The following is a 15,056-nucleotide window of genomic DNA, read 5'->3' as shown; positions in this document are numbered from 1 at the left end:
GCCTGCCCCGCCATGCCCAGGGCTCGGCCCCTGGGACTCTTGTCCAGTGGAGAGAGGGGCAGGGTAAGGAGGGTGAGAAGGGGCGGAGGGACAGGGCAGGGGTGTCTGCTTGGGTGCTGCTTCCCTGAGTGGCGGGGGACGCAGCCTGTGCTCACGTAAGGCCCGCCCGCCCCCGGGGAACAGCCACAGCCTGGCCGTGTCTCCGCGGCCACTCCCACCCCTCCGCCCTCTGTCCCGGGGCGTGTGTCCCCGCAGGCAGGACCGGTGGCGCCTCAGCCACTTGCCTGCCCACAGCGCTGCCCTGAGCCCATCTGTCTTGTGTCCCCAGGTCCCCCGGCTCCCCCGCAGGACGTCACCGTGCAGGCTGGGACCACCCCCGCCACTGTCCTGGTCTCCTGGAAGCCGCCTGCCCTGACCGCCGCCGGCCTGTCCAACGGAGCCAGCGTAACCGGCTACGGGGTGTTTGCCAAAGGCCAGAGGGTGTGTGGGGCTCACCTCCTGGGGCCACCACATACTGCCCACCCGCCGCACCCCCCTCTGTCCAGCCCCACATGCCCCAGAGTGGGCAGACCCCCCCGCCCCGCAGCCTCAGCCCTTGGGGTGCTGGGTTCCAAGCGCTGGCAAGAGGGTGCTGCCCCAACCGAGTCTGTGGGCAGCATGTGGCCAGCAGACAGGACAGGGGCCTGCTAAGTCACTGCATGTGGACAATAGGGGCTCCCCTCACTCAGTCCAAGTCCTGCCCAGCCCCGGGTCCTGTCTCTGAGCCGCTTGGCTTCTGTCCACTGACCTGAGACCACCAGGTCCTTCCTCACGCCGCGTCTCGGCCCCCTGGCCGACCAGTGGCTGCTCAGGGCCAATGGTTGCTGGCCCCCGAGGGCCGGGCTGTGTGGTGGGCCACCTGCGGGTGACTTCCAGCACACCGCCTGGGCCAGCTGGCAGCCGCCCTCTCTGTGCACAGGTGGCCGAGCTCATCGCACCCACGGCGGACAGCACGGCCGTGGAGCTGGCCCGCCTGCACAGCCTGGACGCCAAGGCCCTGACCGTGCGGACCCTCTCTGCGCAGGGGGAGTCGGTGGACTCTGCCCTCGCCGCCATCCCCCCCGACCTCCTGGTGCCTCCACCCCCCCACCCCAGAGCTGTGCCCACACCGAAGCCATTAGCAAGTGCCGGAGCCCCGGAAACCAAAGACGAGCACCTGGGTCCCCACGTCAGAGCCGATGAGGGCTGGGAGCAGGGCCGGGCGCCCCCTGCCCACGTGCGCATGCTAGAGCCCCCCGCCGGCCCCGGGAGGCGCTCGCCCTCACCCAGCCGCATCCTGCCGCAGCCGCAGGGGGCCCCCGTGTCCACCTCTGTCGCCAAGGCCATGGCCCGGGAAGCCGCTCAGAGAGTGGCCGAGAGCAGCAGGGTAAGGCACTGTCCCACCCGCCACCCTGTGTCCGCCTGCACCACGTCCCGGCCTGGTCCTGGTGGAGTCAAAGGTGCCCCGCTCCATGACTGGGGGACGGGCCAGGGCCTGCCTGCTTCGGGGCAGCTGGGGACAGCGGGGCCCCAGGCTCTCTCTGTCCGGGGCCTGATGGGGCTGCTGAGGCCGACCTGGGACCTGGCTTCCAGGTGAGGCCCTTCGTGGTGTGTGCTTCTGTGTAGTAGCGCACGTGCATAGGTGTATGTGTGTGCGCACATCATGACGCAGAGGGTAGGCGTGTTTACACACAAGTGTGCACATGGACACTCCGGCCACAGACACAGCCCCTAAACCTGAGACCAGAGGCCCCTCAGTCACCTCTGGAGGCCCCAGAAGGTACAGCCTCGGCCCCAAGGGGTGGTGGGTATGGGGAGCTGGAGCCTGGAGGCAGGAGCAGAGGGGCCTGGCAGTCAGCACTGCCCAGAGCAGAGGCCGGGCTGCAGCACTGGGCTGGGTGCCTTAGGGGCTCCCTGGGTGGGTAGGGGGTGTCCCCTACTCAGCCAGGTGCTGAGACCCCATAGAGGCCAGAGCAGACCCCTTTAGGAATGTGGAGGGGTGTGGGCACTGCTGGTCTCTCAAGAAAGTGCTCGTGACTAATTGAAGCCCAGGTGACAGGTGTGGGGCAAGGCGCTGCTTGTCTCTGTTCAGTTAGCAAAGTCTCGAGAGGGGGGCTGCCTGGCAGCCCGGGCATCATGGGCCCCTAGCCACCCTCCTGACCTGTCACCCTGTCCCTTTTTCCTTCCCAGTCAGAGAAAAGGAGTGTGTTCCTGGAGAGAAGCTCAGGGCGCTACGCCGACTCCGATGAGGAGGACGGCTACTGCTCCCCAGAACCCCCACGTCGGGGAGCCTCAGTGGATGACTTCCTGCGGGGCTCGGAGCTGGGCAAACAGGTGAGCAGGTGTAGAGCCAGGTGGGGCTGCTGTTGCCCACAGTCCCGTGAGCTCTAGCAAGATGACTCACCCTCACATCCAGGCACTGTGTGGCCACCTTCAGCTGCCCTGGTTGTGAGAGGTCCTGGGAGGCCCCAGGGAGCCTTCTGGTCACTGTGTGAGCAGCACAGCCCTATTCTTGGCCGGTACTGGCAAATCGCCCCATGCTGGAGTGAAGCGGTGTGGTCTTTACCTCCGTTCTGCCAGGGTGATCACCGTCACCACGGACCTATGGAGGTGTTCTTGGGTGATGGCGAGGACGACACAGGCTGGATGATCAGAGGGTCAGGGGTGGCCTAGCTAGCCAGTACTAACCTGGGGACACCTCAGAGGGATTGGCCCAGTGTCTGAGCACACCCATGTGAAGCCCAGCTGGGCACATTCTATGCGGCCACCTCACAATCAGCCCCGTGACTCACAGCCACTCAGTCAGAGTGATCATGGGGCAGTTTCCTCATCTGTAAGCCTCAGTTACTGTCTCTGCGTCAGTGTGATGGAAAACCAGAATGTCCAGCTATAGCAACAAAGAGGCCAAAGATATCTAGTGACTTGCCGCAGCAGGCTTGGCTGGGAGGCCCCCAGAGCTAGGCTCTGGACTGTCTCGTGGTCACAAAGTGGCTGCCAAGGCTCCAGCCATCACCATCATGTGGCTTTCTCCTGGGGTTTGCTCTGCTTCACTGGGGGAGAGGCAGTCCAGAAGCCCCACCAGACTTAACTCACACTCCTCTGGGTAGACCAGGGCTGCGTGCTGTCCCTGTTGTTTCCTGGGAGTGCTTGCTGCTGTCTCTCATAGAGAATCGGGGCTCTGGTGATGTGGGAAATTGTGTTTCTATGGCATGTTGTCTACGCCTGCTGGGATGTCCGTGACAAATGCCACAGCCCAGCGGCCTGAACAGAGACCTTTGCTTCTCCAGCTTGGAGGCCAACTCCAGGCGAGGTTGCTCATCCTTGTCACAAGGGCTGTGTCCATGGCCCAGCAGGGCTGGGCTCTTGCTCCTGCAGTCTCTCAGGCTAGCCCAGTAAGGAAATGGGGCCCCAATGGCTCCCCACTGGGCGAGCATGGCCTGGCAGAGACCACTGCACAATGGCTCCCTCGCCCCACTGTCTGGCACCGGACCCCTAGGTGCAGAACCATCTCTGCAGCCTCTGAGTCTGCAGCATTTGCGCAGAGTATGTGTCTTTGGTGAGCTGATAAAGAGGCGTGCCCGTGAGTGTTCCGAGGAGTGACGGTGATTCTTCTAGTGCTGTGTACCCACAACGAGTGGCGGCCTTGACAGCCAGGACCAGGAAGGGTTTTGGTGTTTGCCGAAGGAGGGAGCAGGTGGTTTGCTGAGTGAAGAGACTGCTTTGTCAGGATGCTGTCTGAGCTCCTCTCTCCTAAGTGAATGTCAAGCTCAAAGCCCTGTCAGCTGCCCCGTGTCATGCCCCACCCAGGAAAGCCTCCACCAGTACATACCTGTCAGCACCCACCTGTCAGCACACACATGAGAACACATCTGTCAGTAAACATCAGTACACACCTGTCATCACACACATTATCACATGGCTGTCAACATATGCCTGTCAGGACACACATGCCAGCACACACATCAGCATTCCTGTCAGCACACCTGTCAGCACACCTGTCAGCACATGCCTGTCAACATAAACCTGTCAGCACACCTCTCAGTACATAGCTGTCAGCACACAGCTGTCAGCACGCCTGTCGATGCACATGTCAGCACACAGCTGTCAGCACACCTGTAAGAACACACACCAGCACATGTCTGTCAGCACATGCCTTGACGTCAGCACACCTGCCAGCACACCTGTCAGCACATGAATCAGCACATGTGTCAAGTGTGCACCTGCCAGGCAGGCACCTGTCAGCCAGCACACAGCTTTTAACAGGCACCTGTCAGCCTGCACCTGTGCTGTTGGCAGTGAAGACCAGAGCAGTCAGTGTCCGTCTGGGTGACTCCCAAGGCCTGTTCTCTGCGGAGACGGTCCCTGAGCTGGGCCTGGCGGTCAGCGCCAGAGTCATTGTGAGTGGGTCACTGCCCTCCACTGCAGGGGCAGGGGAGCTGATGCCCCAGTGACCCTCAGGTGCCTGTTTGGGGCTTTCCTTCCTGTCCTGGGAGACCCCACTGGACCAGCCGGGCCTTTGCCCGTGCCATAGCTCCTGCCCGGTACCTGATGGAGGATCCGAAAGGGGTGGCTGGGGAATAGCTGGGCACACTCTCCTCCTGCCCAGGTCACTAAGAGCAGGCGTTTGATAGCGTGCCCAGGAGTTTGCTGCACTGTCTGCCTCGTCGGCCGCCTTCAGTCAGCAGCGTCGTGCAGAGCAGCAGCGCCCTGCCCAATCAGGCTTGTGCTGTGCAGCTTGCATTCTGCAGCAGCCCTGTCCTAGCTGGGCCCTGGCGGACATGCTGCTGGGCTGGGCGGGGCTGGCACCTGTGGCCAGGCGTGGGCGCTGCTGCATGTGCCAGGGCTCTCAGCACTGTAGAGACTCTGCGGGGGGGGGAGGGAAGGGAGAGATTTACATTGCCCCACCTCGTCCATGCACCCTCAACAATGCAGTTCTCCTCTGTGTGGACGCCCAGAGGAATGAGGGAGCCCGTACCAGGGCAGCCCACTGCCCCACCAGGCACACGTGTGTGTGAGTCCACAGCACCTTTTCCAGAAAAGTGAAGGCCTGCTGTGCCTCTCTGCTTTCACCCCAACCCACCCTGACCCACGGTGTGGACTTACCGTGCCCAGGTCCACTGCCCTTGCACATGGACGTGACTCCAGCCCTGGCCTGGCCAGCCTGCTGGGACGCTGATCGTGCCTCGAGGTGCCCACCGCAGGTGTCCCTGGGCCTCAGGGCTTCTGTCTAGGGCCGTGCTCTGCCCCTGTGGCCTCTGAGTTCCCCTTGGAAGCCAGCTCCCCTGCGTCCTGAGAGCATGACTCCTGGTTGGGCCTTGCTCGCCGCTCCTGAACATGGGCACAAGTGTGCAAATGCCCCCCCGTACATATGTGCACAGCACACAGCACCCCGCAGACATTGCCCAGCAGTGTTCATGCACGCCCAGCCTGTGTACACTTCCACAGTGCTCCGCACCTCCCCACATGGCTGTACACGCGTGCACACGCTCACACACGTGTGCACATACGGGTCACGGCAGCAGAGCAGGGGGCAGCGGGGAGAGCGGGGCTCAGCACCGGGCTCCCACACGCCTCTCCCCGCCCAGCCACACTGCTGCCATGGCGATGAGCACCACACGGAGAGCAGCCGGGGCTCCGACCTCTCCGACATCCTGGAGGAGGACGAGGAGGACCTGTACTCAGAGATGCAGCTGGAGGACGGTGGGCGCCGGCGGCCCAGTGGCACGTCCCACAATGCTCTCAAGGTCAGTGGCTCCCAGAGCATCCCGAGGTGCCCGCTCCCATGCCCTGTGGGGGCGGCCAGCCGCCGCTCGCGGACTTGGGTCTGATCGGCTCACTGTGGAGCTTGCACGGGGCTCCCCGAGCCGCCTCTGACAGTCTGGGCGTGAGGCTGGTGCACCTGTGGCTGGGACACCTCACTCCTCACCAGGCACTGCAGTGATTGGGAACAAACAGGGCTGAGCGCCCGGGGGACAGGAGCGGGTGTGTGCAAAGCTGATTCCGGGAACGGTGCCCAGGGGCAGCTCTGAGGGGTGTCTGGGCAAGGAAGGAGGGCTGGGCATGGGGGACAGCGCTGTGCTCCTGGGACCAGGGACTCGCACCCTTGTCTTCCGCCCATGGTGGCCAACCCTTCTTGGTGGACCTCACCTGGCGGGACGTGGCGTCAGGCGGCTGGATGCGCCTCTTCCCCGGGCCCAGGCGCCGCTGGGCTGCTGCTGCTGATTGGCCGTGTCCCAGACCCTAGCTGGGCAGTGAGCCGTCTCCCGTGCCAGGTGGGGGTGCAGTGAGAGCCAGCACGTGGACTGCTGTGGGCCCTGTGGGTGGGGCCGATGGCCAGCCAGCTGCTGGGGCACAGGCGGAGAGGAGAGGCTGCAGGAGGACGCGCCAGCCTTGCGTCTCCTTGGGACACTCTTGCCTTTTGAATGTGGACATAAGGCCACGCGGCAGGCTGACGCACACAGAAGAGGCCAGAGAGGCTGCTCACACATCCGGAGACCATGCCGTCCTGTCCCTGCTCCCTCCTGCTCCCGGCTCCCAGGAGCTGCCGACCTCTCTTGACAGAGAAAGGCATGAGCCCCGCAGGGTGCATTCTTACCCTGGCGCCCCACACTGCCCACAGAGCAAGAACTGCCTGCGAGGGTCTGCGAGCCTAGCAGTCTCCCGCACTGTGTCCCCTCTGCTCCGGGGAGTGCCTGGGGTGGACCTTCCTGGGGCAGGAGGCCGATGAGCATAACCAGGCCCCACCCACAGGCCCTGGGAACAGCCATACAGTGTAACCATGCAGGTGTCCAGTGAGCAGGGCAGAGGGGCAGTAGGCAGGTTCCCGCTCCCCATCCCCACCATGCACATACTTTCTGCTTAAGAAGTGGGAGGGTGCAGAGACCCAGTCTAGAAACTTCAGGACCTGGTGTGCTGGCCTCACTGTCCCCTTAGCAAAAGTGAGCAGCTGCAGGGCTGTGCCGTGGTGCCAGGTCATTTGTGTCCAGGCCCTGGGATAGGCCCCTGTGTGTGGGGTCAACGGCAGTGGGTACAGGTGACAGGAAGGAAGGGACCGGGGAGTAGGTGCAGCAGCAGAGCGAAGGGCAGCAGTCCGGGTGGGTGCCGCCTGCTGTGGCTCATCCCAGGCCTGCGGACGGCTGCTTCCTGAGCTCTGGGGCTGCAGCTGGCAGGCAGTAGGTGCAGACCCCAAGGCCGGACAGGCCGCTCAGTGCACAGTGCCCTCCTCTGCGGGCCGGTCAGCGCCACTTTCCTCAGCCCAGTGCTCGCTGGTGCTGGCCTAGCTCCCCAGAGGTGCTTTGGGTCTGCGCTGCCCTGCCCTGCCCTGGCACCCCTTAACCCACTCTGTTTTCATTCCAGAGCCCACAGAGCATGCCCCCCCAGGAGAGGAGCCTCGAAACTAATCCTGTCTGTTTTCTTTCCTCCCATGCCCCCACTTCACGGCTGCTCACACACCCCTTCCCTGTCCTCACGTGCCCCCAGGACTGCTCCCGGCCCTGGGGCCCCGACGGCACCTTCCTGGAGCAGCCCCAGCACAGCAAGAAGCTGTTCAGTATCCCTGAGGTGGCCGAGGAGGACGGGGAGCCCTGGGAGTTCTGGCACAGAGCCAGCGCGGGGGGCGCGCCTCGGGTCGTAGGCGTGCGCAGGCCCACCCGGCCGGGCTGGGGAGATGTGGCCCCACAGGGCTCCTGGCTGCCGGCCACGCCCAGGGCCCCAGGGGCGGGCCCCCACGCCGAGGACCCCCTGCTGGAAGACAGGAGCTGCCGCTTCGGCCGCTGGGCCACCCGGAGCCCGGACAGTGGCCTGGACTGTGGCAGCGAAGAGGAGGAGTCACGCTTTAGTTTCCGGCGCCCGGCCTCGCTGTGCGGCCCGGGCCCGGGGCCCTGTCCCTGCCGGAGGGGCCTGCGGCCTCTGCTGGCCCGGCGGCGCACACTGACCCGGCAGAGCAGCATTGAAGAGGACTTTGGGGAGCCGGGGGGCCCCGGCGACGTCATCAGGAGCGATGACGCCCAGCCCAGCCCCGAGAGACCCGCCCCCGGGAAGGATGGCTGGGAAGAGCCCCCCGGGCCCGGAGCTGTCCGGGAGGCGTGGAAGAAAGGCGACCGAGCGCCGGGCCGCAGGGCCGCGGGCTGCGCCGCCCCGCCCCCCGCCTGGGCGGCGGAAGGCCCTGGGGTGTGTGCCGCGTTCCTCTGCCCACATCTGCTTGCCGACAGCCATCTCCATCTCCATCTTTCCCTGGTGGCCATCCCGGCACGGGCGCTGCTGGCTCTGTTTCCCACGCATTTGATTTCCTAAACTGCATTGCTTCCCGGTCTCTTGACCTTGCTGGAGATTCCTTTCCCTTGCTTTAGAATAATAACTCCCCTCCCTAGACTCAGCGATGGTTCTGGCTGCTTTAATAAAGGACAACTGAATCTAAATTTTAATTAAGGGTTAGCTGAACTAAGACGGTCCCAAAGTTTGGCAACACTCATTTTTCTCAAAATGCACCTGAGGGACTGACGATGGGAGTCGTCGAGGCTGTTCCCCCCGAGGGCCTGGCGCGGGAATCGGAGCCCCGTCACTGGAGAGACCCGAGACCGATTACAGAAGAGGCGGCTTTTGTGTAGTCTCCAAAGCCCCCATCTGCCCCGCCTCCAGTTTTCAGAATGAGTTTCGCCTCGTCAGCTCTAGACGGCCCCGCCTTGTCTCGCAGGCTTATTAGTGGATGGCAAGAGCAGGGTTCACTGCAGGCTTCATTCATCTCTATATTGTGTCCTCTTTTCAGAAAATTTGCTCCTGTCATGCTGAACTTTTCAATGAAAACAGGTGAGCCTGCTCGCGGCCCAGGCCAGCGCAGTTTGCGCTATGTCCACCAGAGGGCGCCGATCTGTAACCCACTGACTCACTGCCGTGGGCTGCGCACGCCCTGTTCCCGCCTGTAACAAGCACATCTGAAGCTGCCCGAGCCCTGCTCGTTCCCTCTGTCCTGAGAACTTCTGACTCAAATTACCACCAGCGAGCTGGAGGCTTTGCTTTGATTCTCTTAGTCCAGCCTGTAGTGCAAACGAAGAAAGGCAAACTTAGCCGTCAAGGGGAGCCCTTCGGTGAGCCCCCAAAATGACGGGTGTCTTCAGAGTAGGGTCGCGATGTCACCTGGAGTTTCAGAGCCGATGACATGCAGAAACTTGTGTCTGAGTTGGCGGGAACCTCGCACACAGCTCTGCCCCAGTCTGGCCCCTCCTTGGGGCCCAGAGGAGGCCAGGCCGCCGGGGACTAGGTGAGGCCCGCGCCCGGGTGGGCGGTGAGCGGTAGGGTCGCCGTCCTCACTTGGTTCCGAGTGTTTGGCTTCGGTAGCTCTGCAGCCACAGATACCTCCTTCACCACCACCCGTGTGCTGCAAAAATGACTCCGCGGTAGAAGACGGGGTGCCTGGGGTGAACAGCTTTTTTCTCTTCCAGGTCAATCAGCTAACCTTTCAGTTAAAAGCTAAGTTTAGTTGCCTTTAGAGCTTCTGCTTCTAAGTTGATTGATTTGGCTGGTTAACCCCTCCCTCCCCAAGGCGGTGAGACTCACTCCCGGCCGTGCTTGTCTCTAGATCCTTGGGAACCCGGCATCGGCCGGCCGGCCGGACAGGATGGACCCCGTGGGCCGGAGGCTCTCCCATGGCGGCATGGGTGCCCAGCGGTCCCGGCCGGCGGCTGGCCCGGCCATTGGTGAGTGGGCCTGTGCTCTTGTGCTCCCCGGCTTCAGTTAAACCGCCTTCAGGGATGCAAGGAACAGCATATCGTGCTAGACACAGGTGTTCTCTTACCTGCGGCCCAAGCAGGCGGGGGGCGTGGCAGAGCCTGACCCTGAGTGTTGGCAGGAGGCTACACCAGGACTTTGTGCCCTGTGTCTCCCACATCTGCTGTGCCTGGATGGTGGCAGGGCAGCTCAGCAGAACCCCATGGGAGGAGAACCCCGGGCGCACGGCTCTCCTGTGAGGCGGGGAGCAGATGGGTCCTGAGGGACGTGGTCCCTGCTCGCTATCCTCCGCTTGCCCGGGACCTGGGTCTGCAGCCTGCCCACTGTCCTGGGTCCTTCTGCGAATTCTGCCACTTTAGCCAGGCCAAGTGCACTGGACGGCAGCGGGGAGGCTGCCCTGGCTGCAAACATGGTGGGAAAGCCCGAGCCCAGGTGTGAGCACAGAGCCGGCTGGACCAGCCTCCCAGGAGGGGCTGAGGGTGGGCGAGTCGCACACAAGGGTCCACGGCCTTTTCAGAGGGACAGTGACGTGAGACTCACAGCTGCCCCAGCATGGCCCATGGCAGAGACCTGGAGGCAGGGGGCGGCAGTCAGAACCCCAGGCTTTGTCCATGGGGGCCCCTCCTGGCAAGAGCCCAGTCTCAGGGTCCTCACACACTCGGCCCTGGGGCGCCATCTCCTTTCCTGGCGCTTCTGAGCCTGCAGGCCTCACGCTTCCTAAATGCATCTTTAGTCAGCGGGGCGTGGGATACTTCCCATATCCTCTGGGGTTCCTAAATATAAGAAAAATGTCTCCCCTGATTTACAGAAATGGAGAGTCTGGTCCCACCTGGTCAACCCCCAGGGAGGAGTCTGCTCAGCTTCTCCCTGAAAGACTTCCCAGGGGCCATGCTGGGCCGCCATGCTGATCACATGGGCTGCCGGCCCCTCACCCCCACACCACACGGTGACCGGCATGGCCCGGCTCCTGGGCCCCGCGGGCACCCACTGCTCTCGTGTGTCCCCCACACTCTAGATGACTACGGCGGGCGGGAGAGGCTCTCTCCAGACTTCTACGAGGAGTCAGACACCGACCCTGGAGCTGAGGAGCTGCCTGCCCGGGTCTTCGTGGCTCTTTTTGATTATGACCCACTCACCATGTCTCCGAACCCTGATGCTGCGGAAGAGGAGCTCCCTTTTAAAGAAGGACAGGTCATCAAGGTGGGGGCTCGGATGCAGGCCCTGGGGAGGGGGAGGGGAGGCAGAGCCTCAAGGTAGGGCAGGGTGCTGGGGACAGCAGCTGGGGGCACAGGAGGGTCTCGTGGCTCTGCCCGCGGCAGCAGCCCCTGACCGCTCCTGTGCCCCAGGTTTACGGGGATAAAGACGCGGACGGGTTCTACCGCGGGGAGACGTGCGCGCGGCTGGGCCTCATCCCCTGTAACATGGTCTCCGAGATCCAAGCGGACGACGAGGAGATGGTGGGCCAGCTCCTCAGACAGGGCTTCCTCCCTCTCAACACGCCGGTGGAGAAAATAGGTGAGAGGGCATGCCAGTCCCTGCGCCGACTGGTGCTTCCACACACCCACAAATGCCTGCCTGGGCTGAATGCCCCTGTCCCCTTAAATCACATGCTGAGAGCCCACCCCCTGGAGATGGCATCAAGTCTAGGAGGGGCCCTGAGGCCAGGGCCTCATGTGGGTTGGGGGTCCCTTCAGGAGGGGTGGAGCTCCTGCCCCTCCCCTCAGGAGGCCAGTGGCCAAGCCCAGGCGCCCTCCCGAACTGGAGCTGACAGGGCCTGGATTTGGGTTGGCCACAGCCTGCACACTGGAGGGGCCCTCGGGCGTGAGGTGCAGTCTTGGCAGCCACCCCAAGCAGGTGAGGAGCTGGGGACACACCCAGGGTCTTGGGCCATGGTGGGGCCACTCCTTGGCTCCCGCCAGCTCCGCCTCTCCTGCTGCGCACAGTGTCCTGCCCCCAGGCCTGGGTGGCACCCTGCCTCACTCCTCTGGCACGTACCTGTAGGTGCTGCCAGGGAGGTAGTTTCCCGTGTGGCTGAAGCGCCCTGTGAGCTTTTATTCCCCCAGTGCTGGGAGGAGTGTGTGCTAGAAAAAGACTGCACACTGAAACCTTGACGTCTGCACTAAAACCTCTGCTTCTAGGAGTGGTCAGCGCAGCAGGCCGGAAGGACATATGGACTGGCTGCCTCCTTGCCTAGATTCTGAGAGCAGACAGCCACCAAACAGCCCCCAAAGGCCAAAAATCAGAACCAAAGGCTATAGCAACAGGGTACCCATAAAACGGGCCTGTGACAAGAGCCAATCAAAGGACAGGCCCAACAGAGGACAGGCCACTGTTTGAGGTTCTCACCCATACCCACAATTGCAAGAAACCTGGAGCTCCAGGAACTACCACCAAAGGGTTTATTTTATCCAACAGGAAATGAAGAGCTCATTGTGCCACACATGGTGGCTGCCTCACCCAGTGATGGTCACTGCTGGTTGCTAAACAGCAGTGCCCAGTAGTTATGGTCACTACTGCCCCCCTGAGGTGGTGTCAGAGACACCCAGAGTTAAAATTTCTGTGAATTGCTGGGCAATACCAGCTCGTGGAGACACCAGCCTCGAGGCCTCTGGGGATACTTTCAGGTGATGTCAGAGAAAGGACTGAGTGCCCCATCATGACAGAGCCCTTCAGCTTCTCTTCCCTCCTTGAAGGGTGGCGGCTCGATGCTACTCTTCTTTCTTTGGAGGCCAGGAGTGGAGTCTTCCCCTTCTTTCTTCAGTGGCTGGAACTGTCTCTCTTTTTTGGGACCTGGAACCATCTGTCATATTCAGTGGCTGGTATCATCTGACATTCGGCTCCTTGACTCTGGCTTATATCCTGTTTCAGAAAGCCCCACTCTCATCTGATTGGCCCATGTGGACCATTTAGCACCAATCAGCTTATAGCTCACACCTGATTGGTCCACGCAACAATCCAGACTGCTCCCTGTTATATAAAAGGGGTCTGAGGAGCAAGTGCCACACAGACCTAGGTGGAGCCACAGAGACCAGCCCTGCTGCTGCCTCTCCCTACAGAGGCCGCAGGTTCTGGTGAATCAGACAGTAATTCAGGAGTTTACAGAAGGTGGGTAGTTCTAAGGCTAGTCACAAAATTGAAGTGTCACCACTTTCTTGGTTTCATGGACTCACTGTCGAGTTAAAATTGGGGTTCCCTGTGAAGTGCGCCCCATGTGAAGTGGCAGGGTTGGAGAGCATTAAAGCCTGACCCCTGTCCAGTCCCTGGGAAGGGTCTGGAGAGGCTGTGGAGACAGCCCCCACCTGCGGCGGAGTTGTCCAGAGGCCTTTGTCCTCTGTTTGGCCAAGCGTGCTTGCAGAGAAGCAGCGAGACCACCAGGAAGGTCCTGGTTTCTTCCTTGGCCACCGGTGGGGCGGGGGCACTGTCTTCGGGGGCCCTCCATGTCTGCACAGTCTAGGGGAAGGAGCACCTCACACAGGGTGAGAACAGGGAGAATGGGCTTTCTGTCTACAGATGACACAACTCCTTAGGAAACCTCGTAGGTTCTGTAATGAAGGTTCCAGAACTAGGGAGGGAGTTGACCAGGGCCAGTGGTTACAGAATCAGATTGAAGAATTTAAAATTTACCTTTAAAAAGCAGGAACTCATACAATGGAAGGGCCACAGGTGTGGTGGAGCTTGGCAAGTGGGTCTGGAGCCTGCTTGGGTGCTGTAAGCCTCAAAGCTCTGAGGGTGAAGCGAGGTCCTCGGTGGGGGCAGCTGCTTGTGGGCAAATGTGGGCGATGCTGGGAGCCCTTGTCCCGCTGGTCAGCACCGTCCCAACCCCACCTATGCAGCGTGTGGGCACCGTGACTAATCCTCATGGTGCTCTAGGTGCTCTGAGGAAAGCCAGGGGAGACCCACCCACCTTGCTGCCGGACCCCTGTGAGACAAGGGGACAAGGGGCGGTGGGGAGAAAGGAGGGGGCGGGGGTCGGGAACTGGACACAGGCCATGTCCAGCCAGCTAAGCCTGGCTGTGGGGAGCAGGCCAAGGGCAGGGGGGCGCTCTAGGCAGATGCGGTGTCCACATGTTGAGATGGCCACGTGTCCAGCCACACCCAAAACTGACTCAGAACCAAACGTTGTCCCCATACAAGAGCGAAGACTTCAAACCTTCCAGAAGAGAGCTTGGGAGAAAAGCTTTGGGGTGGTTAGACACGAAGTTCTGAATGCAACCCCGAAAATAAAGCCAAAGAAATCAAGGCAGGACTATTGGAAGCGGAAATTCTGGGCTTTGAGAGCAGCGAGTCGAGGATAGAGATGCCATGACTTGGCACAAAGTATCTGCAAGTGGTTTGATTAAAGGACTGGCATTTGGAACACATAACTTTCAGCATGCACCAAGAAGAAAGCAACCATGCCAGGGCTGCCCCGTCCAGGCAGGGCTGCCGGAGCAGGCGGCTTGCAAGGCCATGGGCGCCATGGTGCGCGTGGGGGTACGAGCAGGCTCTGAGCAGGGAGGCTGCTCCAGCAGGACACCGTGGGTGCGGGAGGGACAGCGTGGCTCTGAGGCAGCTGCTGCACTGTGGGGCCCTCAATACAGACTTGGCCACCCAGTCCCACCTACTCTGCACTTGGCGGAGGAAACCCCTCAGGGGAGAATCTACTGAGGGGCTGCAGCAGCCTGGCAGCTCCAGAGTCAGAGCTGGTGAGTGGACAGTGGCCACAGCTGGCCACGGGAGGGCCGTGCTCAGGGGGTCATGGCTGACCATGGCAGAGCACTGGGGCCACTGCTGACCAAGGCAGACACTTAGGGATCAAGACTGGCCACCGCAGGGCGAGGCAGGGCAAAGCACAGGGGAGTAACCCAAGGACAGGCATGAACTTCAGATGCATCATGTCACTGACATGACATCCTGGAAAAGACAAGCGTCTCGGACATGCAAGCCGACTCGTGGTGGCTTGGGCCGGGGCACTGAGGGAACAAGAGGACGAGGGGGTGCTGTTGTCGGCCTCGCCAGCGTGCTATGGGGCACACGTGCTGACCTGCACCACACAAGGCCTCCAGCCCACCAGAGGCACGGCCCTATGTCTCCTCAGGGGGTGGATCTGGCCATGGCCTTGCCCAAAACCCCCGAGTCTGGGGCAAGGGCAGGGTCCATGAGCCCAAGGGGCCTTCCTGCTGCTGTGGCCAACATGTAAAAGAACCTGGGTAGGCTATAACATTCAAAGTGGAAACATTTTGGGCTCAGCCCAGAATCAGAGGAATCAAGAGAAGCCACCAGCTCAAACCCTCGAGTTGTGCAGTGTCCACGTGGCTATGTTGACATCCCGGCCA

The 15,056-nt window shown here is 61.9% G+C and overlaps 1 protein-coding gene across 11 annotated transcripts in view; it reads left to right on the top strand.

Annotated features, from left to right (window-relative positions):
* The window catches only part of RIMBP2 (RIMS binding protein 2), a 112,774-nt gene that overhangs the window by 91,946 nt on the left and 5,772 nt on the right, over nucleotides 1–15,056 (top strand). For 8 of the 11 annotated variants that reach the window (XM_012731046.1, XM_012731045.1, XM_012731047.1 and 5 more), the window contains 8 exons: nucleotides 329–480; nucleotides 959–1,405; nucleotides 2,209–2,352; nucleotides 5,604–5,762; nucleotides 7,498–8,187; nucleotides 9,593–9,710; nucleotides 10,757–10,941; nucleotides 11,088–11,256. In XM_012731046.1, coding sequence (XP_012586500.1) covers nucleotides 329–480; nucleotides 959–1,405; nucleotides 2,209–2,352; nucleotides 5,604–5,762; nucleotides 7,498–8,187; nucleotides 9,593–9,710; nucleotides 10,757–10,941; nucleotides 11,088–11,256 — 2,064 coding nt within the window. The remainder of the gene's footprint in view (nucleotides 1–328; nucleotides 481–958; nucleotides 1,406–2,208; nucleotides 2,353–5,603; nucleotides 5,763–7,497; nucleotides 8,188–9,592; nucleotides 9,711–10,756; nucleotides 10,942–11,087; nucleotides 11,257–15,056) is intronic. The other 3 variants (XM_012731052.1, XM_004690829.2, XM_012731053.1) reach the window with 1 other exon arrangement.

This window comes from Condylura cristata, unplaced genomic scaffold (assembly GCF_000260355.1).
Source record: "Condylura cristata isolate star-nosed mole 26May11 unplaced genomic scaffold, ConCri1.0 scaffold00029, whole genome shotgun sequence".
Classification (NCBI taxonomy): Eukaryota; Metazoa; Chordata; class Mammalia; order Eulipotyphla; family Talpidae; genus Condylura; species Condylura cristata.
The sequence above is the reverse complement of the archived record's forward strand: the minus strand, read 5'-3'. Positions and strand labels throughout refer to the sequence as shown.